The sequence below is a fragment of the Microtus ochrogaster genome, unplaced genomic scaffold (assembly GCF_000317375.1).
Source record: "Microtus ochrogaster isolate Prairie Vole_2 unplaced genomic scaffold, MicOch1.0 UNK103, whole genome shotgun sequence".
NCBI lineage: Eukaryota > Metazoa > Chordata > Mammalia > Rodentia > Cricetidae > Microtus > Microtus ochrogaster.
In genome coordinates this window covers 990,635-999,493 of record NW_004949201.1, presented here as the reverse complement: position 1 = coordinate 999,493, position 8,859 = coordinate 990,635, and the positions used below count along the sequence as shown (strand labels likewise).

The window sequence follows — 8,859 nt, the reverse complement described above, 5'->3', positions numbered from 1 at the left end:
AGCTGCCAACCCACAAGCATAGCTGAGTGCCAAGCCTGGGGCGATCCCCATTACATCACCCTCGATGGGCACCGGTTTGACTTCCAAGGCACCTGCGAGTACCTGCTGAGCGCACCCTGCCAAATGCCACCCGCAGGGACTGAATACTTCAATGTCACTGTGGTCAATGAGCACAGGGGCAGCCAGGCAGTCAGCTACACCCGCAGTGTCACTCTGAATATCTACGGCCTCAGCCTGACCCTTAGTGCCAGCTGGCCAAGGCAGCTACAGGTGAGTGGGCTGTGGGACACGAAGCCTCTGCTGGACAGGAGAGATGAGGGATAGACCATTCCCAGCTTGGCAGGACCATGATGCTGGGTTCAGCCTACACTGTGAGACCAGGAAGGCTGGAAGTAAAGGCTTCCCCAGACTCAGCCTTCCGTTATTCTTCTGTAGGGAGGAGTGTTGAAAGTACCTGCTTCGTGGTAGCACAGAGAACAAACGTTACTTGTGTCTTTACTGTTGATAACCAGCAATCATATGTTTAAGATCACTAATACTGATTGGTGTAGACTGGATCAGAGCCTGTATAGACAGGACTCAATTCACGTCGCCCTCCCACATCCGCAGGTGGATGGAGAGCTGATAATGCTGCCTTTCCAGCTGGACTCAAGACTGCTTGTTCACTTGAGTGGCACAGGCTTGGTGGTAAACACCAACTGGGGGCTCTCCCTGGCTTTCAAAGACAATTTCCTGCGCCTGCGTGTGCCTGCAGTCTATGCAGGCGCCCTCTGTGGCCTATGCGGGAACTACAACAAAAATCCCAATGATGATGAGACAGCAGTGGGGAAACCTGAGAGCTGGAAGGTGGGCGGAGCCCCAGGCTGCGACCAATGCATGAAGGAGCAGTGCCCCAAACCCTGCACACCTGAGCAACGGAAACCCTTCCGTGGCCCCAACGCCTGCGGCATCATCTCAGACCCTGCAGGTCCACTAGCACCCTGCCACAGCCTCCTGCCACCCACGCAGTACTTCGAGGCTTGCTTGCTGGATGCCTGTCAAGTTCAGGGCCATCCAGGAGGTCTCTGTCCTGCCTTGGCCACCTATGTGGCAGCTTGTCAAGATGCTGGGGCCCACCTTGGAGAGTGGAGAAAGCCAGACTTCTGTCGTGAGTACAGACCCATGCAGCTCCACACAGACAGGGTCTCCCCCAACTCTTTCCAGGGGCTCTAAGACAAGAGCCCTGTTGCTCCAGTGAAGCTCAAGGCCCAGCTCCTCCACCTCCTGTCAGAGATACATCCTGGCACTGATACTGAAAACCACCAGTGGGGTGGGGAAGGACCCAGCTACACACTCAAAGTCACACAGCCTGGGTGCAGACCACTCTGGAAGGGACATTTTGCTAGTGGACTTGGATATGACCATTGACAGTTACTTAGCAAGGAGTGCGCGTCAGAGGCCAAAGGAGCTATGCCCAGTCGGAAGCTCCTGGACCATCTCCCACAGTGGACCACTGCCACACACACAAGAGTAGTCAGAGAGCCCAGTGAGACCCTACACTGCCTGCCACACACTGGTCAGACGTCAGACCCCTCAGCTGGAATCAGGACCTGTCCTGGGCAGATCCAAGCAGACTGAGTCAGGAGGTGGGGGCAGCACATTCAGACAGATCTGCTGAGTCAGGGGCACCCTGTCTATGGCACCCAATCACATACTCACTGGCAGGGTCGCACTGCTGCCACCACTGCCTCTGCCTGACTCTCCCTTGCTCTGTCCCCACAGCCCTCCAGTGTCCTGACAACAGTCATTACCAGCTCTGTGGTGACTCCTGCCCTGTGAGCTGCCCAAGCCTCTTGGCCCCAGAGGGCTGTGAAACCACCTGCCGGGAAGGCTGTGCCTGTGATTCTGGCTTTGTGCTCAGTGGTGACACCTGCGTGCCCGTGGGCCAGTGTGGCTGCCTCTACAATGGACGCTACTACCAGCTGGGTGCCACATTCTACCCAGGCCCTGAGTGCGAGTGGCTCTGTGTGTGTAAGTCAGACGGGCAGGTCATCTGCCAGATAGAGTCCTGTGGTATTCATGAGGAGTGCCGGTTAGTGGATGGCGTCCGTGCCTGCCATCCCAGAAACTCTAAGCTAATGGTGGTCCTTAATGGCATTCATTATGCCACGCCCGACGGACTGGTGTATGACCTTTATGGCTCCTGCTCCTACATCTTGGCACAAGTCTGCCACCCGAAACCTGGAGATGAGGAGTTCTCCATTGTGCTTGAGAAGAACTTGGCAGGTGAAACCCAGCGAGTGGTGGTTATCGTGGCAGGCCATGTTGTGGTCCTGGCTCAAGGGCCACAGGTGAGTAGACACAAACCTGTTCATGTTCTGATAGAGGGACACAGGCCCTTATAGAGTCATCTGGAGTCAGGCGCCTACGTTGGAAGGTCTTAGGGGACACTGACAACTTAAAGAGTCCTGAGAGCAGGCTGGGCAGTGGTGGCGCACACCTTTAATCCCAGCACTCGGAGGCAGAGGCAGGTGGATCTCTGTGAGTTTGAGGCCAGCCTGGTCTACAGAGCTAGTTCCAGGACAAGCTCCAAAGCTACAGAGAAACCTGGTCTCAAAAAAAACAAACAAACAAACAAAGAAAAAAATCCCAAAAAAAGAGTCCCGAGATCACCACAGAACCAGGTGTTTTAGGAATTGAAGGTCCCAACCTGTAACCTACTGGAGACATCCCTACCGTGGGAGCCTGAATTGATCTCACTCCACTCTAAAAAGACCCTAGCTCTGCCATGAGGGTCTGAGAGAGACGAAGTTCTATGGCAGAATAATAAGGGCCTCCCTTAAAGCGGCATGCTCTGACCTCTAACCTGACTGACCTTTCCACTCAGGTGACTGTGGACGGTGAAGCTGTGAACCTGCCTGTGGTTGTAGGCTCCATGTTTATAACTGTTGAAAGCCGAAACATGTTCTTCCAGACAAAGAGAGGGCTGAAGGTTCTCTTCGATGGTGATAGCCATATCCTTCTGTCCATCCCTAGTCCCTTCCGTGGACGTATCTGTGGGCTCTCTGGGAACTTCAATGGGAACAGGAGTGACGACTTTGCATTGCCCAGTGGAGCCTTAGCCTCCAGTGCTGAGGCCTTTGGAGCCGCCTGGCGAGCTCCAGGCTCCCCCCTGGGCTGTGGTGAGGGCTGTGGGGCCCAAGGCTGTCCTGTGTGCTCAGCCAAGGAGAGAGAGGCGCATGAGAAAAACGAAGCCTGTGGGAAGATACAGGACGCCAAAGGCCCCTTCGCAGCCTGCCACCAGGTTCTGAGTCCCTTGGAATACTTCCGCCAATGTGTATTTGACCTGTGTGCCCATAAGGGCAGCAAAACATACCTCTGTCAAAGCCTGGCAGCCTATACCGCAGCCTGTCAGGCAGCTGGTGCAACCGTGCAGCCCTGGAGGACAGAAGACTTCTGTCGTGAGTGTCTGGGGACCCCTCTTGGAACCTTCTGGGCTATGGAGAAATCCCTGCCTGTGACAGGGCCTCCTCCAGCCCTGCCCCAGCATTCTCTGTGGCTTTCCTCTTTACTTCTGACCCGGGGTCTCAGACTCTAGTCGAGTCCACTCTCCCCAGAGCTCACACCCACCTCTTCCCAGGGCCGTTCTCAGCTTCCTGCAGTAACCTGGAAGGGAGTTGGATGGATTGAGAGCCCACAAGAGTCCTGAGCTGTGGCTCACTGACCCCTCCCTCCCTCAGACCAAGTTGCCTCTCATGTGTTCAGGGCAAGACCACAGGCAATGGATCCCCAATCCAAAACAATACACTTCTTTCCAAATTACAAGGTAGGAGCAGGTCCCCTCAGATGCCCCATGCCAAAGCAATGGTCCCCGGTGCTCCAGCAAAGAGCGGTTTCTCTTTCTGTTTCCTAGGCAGGACCTAGTGCCCGGGCGCCATCTAACAGCACTGAATCAGTCGGCCTTTGGCTGTGGGCACCGTCTGTAGCTAAAACAGGAGGCTAGGGCCGTGCACCCTGTACTCTGGTCATCTGCTGCGTTTCCAGCTGAAGTCAGACTTCACCCCAAGCCCGATCCTTCTCTCCTGCCCCAGGGGCCACCTGCCACACTTAGTCGGAGCCTGGTGCCTTATTTTTGATATCTCTGTGTCTTTCTCTTGCCCCATTCTCAAACCCATCCTTGTGCCATCCCGATCCTTTGCTTACACCTTCTATCTCAACTCGACACTCTGCCTGCCCCCAACACCAACTCCACACTGTCAGAGCCTCCCCATTTCACCCTGACTAGCCCGAGCCTCCCGATGCCATCTAGTCAATGCCCTACCTTCCTTCATACCTTCCCATCCTACCCCAGCCATTTCAGTTTTCAGGCCTGACTGTCCCAGATTTTTCACTTTCACAACCCCCCTACCTGATCTTCCACAATGCAGCATGGCAGCTGTTGCTGTCTACAAACCTGGATGTAAGCTTTGTAAGACAGCACCGGGGACTGCCTTCAGCATTTGCAACTTCAGCACCACCCTGGCCAGGGCTGGGAGGTCAGTACGTCAGGTTAGTCAGTGTCCTGCAGCAGGTGTGACCCCCCCCCTTGCCTCCTCTCCCTACAGCTCTCCAGTGTCCTACCCACAGCCACTACTCTGTCTGCACACGCTCCTGCCAGGATTCCTGTGCTGCTCTCGCTGGCCTCACCCAATGCACCACTCAGTGCTTTGAAGGATTTGAGTGTGACGATCACTTTCTGCTCTCCCAGGGTGTGTGCATTCCGGCCCAACACTGCGGCTGCACCTTCAATGGCCACTATATACCGGTGAGCAGGGACTCCAAGCAGGAGAAGCTGGAGGGACAATCAGAGTTACTGTGCTCTGGGTTTCTGCTCAAGGATGAGGTCATGGGGGACCACCACCTGTCCCCAGCTGTGTGACAAGTGTCCCCTCCTAGTCAGTACCCCACTGTTTATGTAGCATTGCATGGTTTAAGGTGTATAGTAGGACATGGTATGTTACATGCAAAAACTACACCACCGTATAGAATGGATTCAGCAGCCTCCAATCCAGTACCTCAGGGGCACCTGGCCCCAGGGGGATGCCTCTGCTGTGATAACTACACTGAGGTTTTTCTTGCCAAATTTTCAACATTTTTTTTCTCGAATTTTTGTTCTTTTTTTTTTTTTTTTTTTTTGGTTTTTCGAGACAGGGTTTCTCTGTGGCTTTGGAGCCTTTTGGAGCCTGTCCTGGATCTAGCTCTGCAGACCAGGCTGGTCTCAAACTCACAGAGATCCGCCTGCCTCTGCCTCCCGAGTGCTGGGATTAACGGCGTGCGCCACCATCGCCCGGCTGGAATTTTTGTTCTTTTAATTAATTAAGCTTTAGAAGGAGTGTAAACGTGTGTGTGGGTGCCCTTTCCTGAGGCTCACCCACTGATGCCACGCCTGCTCTGCTCCCTGCTCTTCGGGAGTGTGTGCCTGTTACTTCCTGCTAACCACTCTGTTGCAAACACAGTGGCTCCTGTACCCCAGGCTCATTAAGCGTGGGTGCTGTGAGAAGAAGGAAATCGACTGATTATGTGACCGATAATAGATCAAATCCTGGAAATTCCCGGTTATTCGATGTCATTATCGGTTGACTCTGTCCGGATTTCACCGGTTACTTCATCCCCACCATCTGTAACCATTACCCTCTCTGACCCAGGGCCGCTGAGGAAGCAGACACCGTTGTCCATCCCTAACATCTGATGAGCTCTCCAGGGAGGGAATGGCAAGACTGAGGCCTGAGGATGGAGCTCAGGGCAAGGGGGTCAAGGGTCTTGGGTCTGGGGGAAAAAATCAGGATAAGATGATCAAAAAAGAGATCCCAGTTCAGGGAGAGGCACTGCCTTGCCGTGGGCTCTGGAGACTCGGAGATGTCCCCAGCACCTACCTTTCTCCTCCGGTTAGTTTTTTTCTATAGTGGTAAATATCTTCATGTAATTAGTTACTATATCACTACAAAATGAATAGATTAAAAACAATGGCCTCTTTTGTGTGTCTAGTCCTGTCACTGCAGTTTGAGGTAGGAGTCCTCCAGTCCTGAGTTATCTGTCAGCTAACAGGACAGAAGAAGATGCTGCTGTAGGCCACTGGCCTTTTGTCCCTGTAAACCAATGCCTAGGGAGGACTGCTTCGTGGATAACGGAAGTTTGTGTGACTCGCAGCTTTGGAGACTGGAAGACCAAGGCGCATGGCGCAGGCTCTGGGGAGGCCCCCCGGCTGCATGTTGTCATCATGGAAGCAGCTGCATGTCCCCGTCAACATGTCATAAGACCTGTATCTTGGATATGCCATCCTAGAGACTTTACCAATGCGGCCAGCTTCCCAAGGCCACACATCTCCTATTTCTGACTTAGAGGCAAGGACTGTAGTGAGATACTCATCACTTCATCCTGAGTACTTTGGCCCTTCCCTTCTCATTCAGCCTCGCCAGGAGGATGGGTTCTTTCTTTACAAAACTTAGCCATGTATATCGTCCTTATGGCCTTGTCTCTCTGGTGTCTGAGCCTGAATCTGCACAGCCAAACTTCTGGCAAACCAGAAACAAAGAAAAAGAATTTTTGTTTTTGAGACATGGTCTGACTACATAGTTTTGACTGTCCTGGAACTCACTTTGCAGACCAGGCTGGCCTCAAACTCACAGACATCTGCCTGCCTCTGCCCCGAGTGCTGGGATTAAAGGTGTTTTCCACAACGCTCAGCCCTAGTCATTTTTCCCCTAAAATAATTACTGTTTGTATTCATTTGAAAAGAACATTTCCTGCTAATTGGATAAATCAAACTTACCCAGCTTCCTTGTGACTGGATCTGCTTGTGACACACTTCACCCCGGCTTCTCTTTCCAGGTGGTTGCGTGCCTCACTAATAGTCATTCTGCCCTAGATTCCCTTCCAGTTACAATGACATCTGCCATAGGCTAATACTAGTTTTTCAAGAGCATCTAGGATTGCTCATGCTTTCCCAACCTACCTAGAGTCCTGACTTTTAACTCCATAGTTGGATGAAGTCTCCAATCTCTTCACACCACTAATACAAAACTTTGAGGACTGAAGTCCTGCATGGTTCAGGGGAACAAGCCATGTTCAAACCATGGCAAGTGGCCTAGGAGGGAATCATTGTCTGTACCATACAGTGGTTCATCCTCCAATGGACTAGCCCAGGCTTGTTCTCATAGTAACGGCATAATCTGAGACAGGCTAGTGATGGGGTACACTGTCAAGGCTCTTGAGTCAACACATGAGCTTGTCACAGGCTGGCCTCTGCGGTTGTATTGACAAATCACTGAGCCTACCATTGGGGAGAGGACACACACCGTCTCTCACTGGGAGCTTCCACAGGCTCCCTGTGTGAATGCACACCACCCACCCCTTTCTTGTGCACAGATGAACTCTTCATTGATGTCCTCAGACTGCAGCGAACGCTGCTTCTGCTCCCCAAGCACCGGCCTGACATGCTATCCAACTGGCTGCTCACCTGGCCAAGTCTGTGAGATACGCGCGGGAGTCCGGAACTGCTGGCCAGCCAAAGGTCTTTGCTCCCTCTCTGTGAAAGGCAACCTTATCACCTTCGATGGGGTTCACAATGCCATCAGCTCCCCTGGTGTCTATGAGCTTTCTTCTCGCTGCCCCGGACTCAAGAAAACTGTGCCCTGGTACCGTGTGGTTGCTGATGTCCATGGCAATGACAAGATCGTGAACAAAGTCCACATCTTCTTCCAGGATGGACTTGTGACTGTGACCCGAAGCAATGGCGTGTGGGTAAGCCTGGGCACAGAGGGCACAGATGTCTTCCCTGGGCTTTCCTTCTTCCTATCACGGTATCCTTCATCCTGGCTATCCAGTGGTTTTGTGGTGTTTCCCTCATCTAGGTCTCTGCACTTTTTCTGGATTTGTACCTGTCTCAGAGGTCAGCCTGGGCCCCTCTCCTTGGCCTGAGTTCTTACACTAAGTAACAGCATAGCTTTGTTGTTGGTCTTAATCAAGCTTCTGCTGGTTACCAGTGGCAGGAAACAAACACAAACTGCCCTGGGGGAAATGAATGGACTGGGTCCATATCTGGGAAACCCCAGCTACCCTGTCAGTTCACACCTCTAGGTTTCAGACTTGTCCCTGAAGCCAATGTCTATTTTTTTTAATTTCTTTTTTTTAAATATTTATTTATTTAGTATACAATATATGCCTTCAGGCCAGAAGAGAACACCCGACCTCATTACAGATGGTTGTGAGCCACCATGTGCTTTCTGGGAATTGAACTCAGGACCTTTGGAATAGCAGGCAATGCTCTTAACCTCTGAGCCATCTCTCCAGCCCTATTTTTCTAATTTCTTGAGACCAGATGTATGTATCTGTGTAGTCTTGGCTGTCCTGGAACTCACTCTGTAGATCAGATTGGCCTTGAACTCACAGAGATCCACCCAGGTCTACCTCCTTAGTGCTGGGATTAAAGAAGAGTGTCCCAACGCCTGGCTTACAACTTCATTCCTAGATAATTTTGGTTTCATTAAGGACGTGCCACCTGTCTCACCAAAACTGAGCAGAAACTGACCCAGCACAAGCCCAGGACTGCATCTCACTGAACTAGCCTGGACTGCCTGCCCACTTCTCGTATTGGGGGTGGAATGTTATGATTTGCCAAGCTGGCATCACAGGAAGTATTGGGATTCCCCAAGTCAATTTCTAGGTTCTGTGCTCCCCTCTAGGAACCCAGTATATGGTTGTACCGAGATCCCCTCTTAGAGCTCAGCACATGGTTGTACCGATAGCCGAGATCCCTCTAGGAGCTCAGCACATGGTTGTACCGAGATCCCTCTAGGAGCTCAGCACATGGTTGTACCGATAGCCAAGATCCCCCTAAGAGCT

The 8,859-nt window shown here is 52.3% G+C and overlaps 1 protein-coding gene across 1 annotated transcript in view; it reads left to right on the top strand.

Moving 5' to 3' along the window:
* The window catches only part of Fcgbp (Fc fragment of IgG binding protein), a 75,908-nt gene that overhangs the window by 66,523 nt on the left and 526 nt on the right, over positions 1-8,859 (top strand). The window contains exons 32-37 of the mRNA XM_026778069.1: positions 3-270; positions 610-1,147; positions 1,762-2,330; positions 2,867-3,440; positions 4,584-4,783; positions 7,384-7,758. Of these exons, the coding sequence (XP_026633870.1) occupies positions 3-270; positions 610-1,147; positions 1,762-2,330; positions 2,867-3,440; positions 4,584-4,783; positions 7,384-7,758 (2,524 nt within the window). The remainder of the gene's footprint in view (positions 1-2; positions 271-609; positions 1,148-1,761; positions 2,331-2,866; positions 3,441-4,583; positions 4,784-7,383; positions 7,759-8,859) is intronic.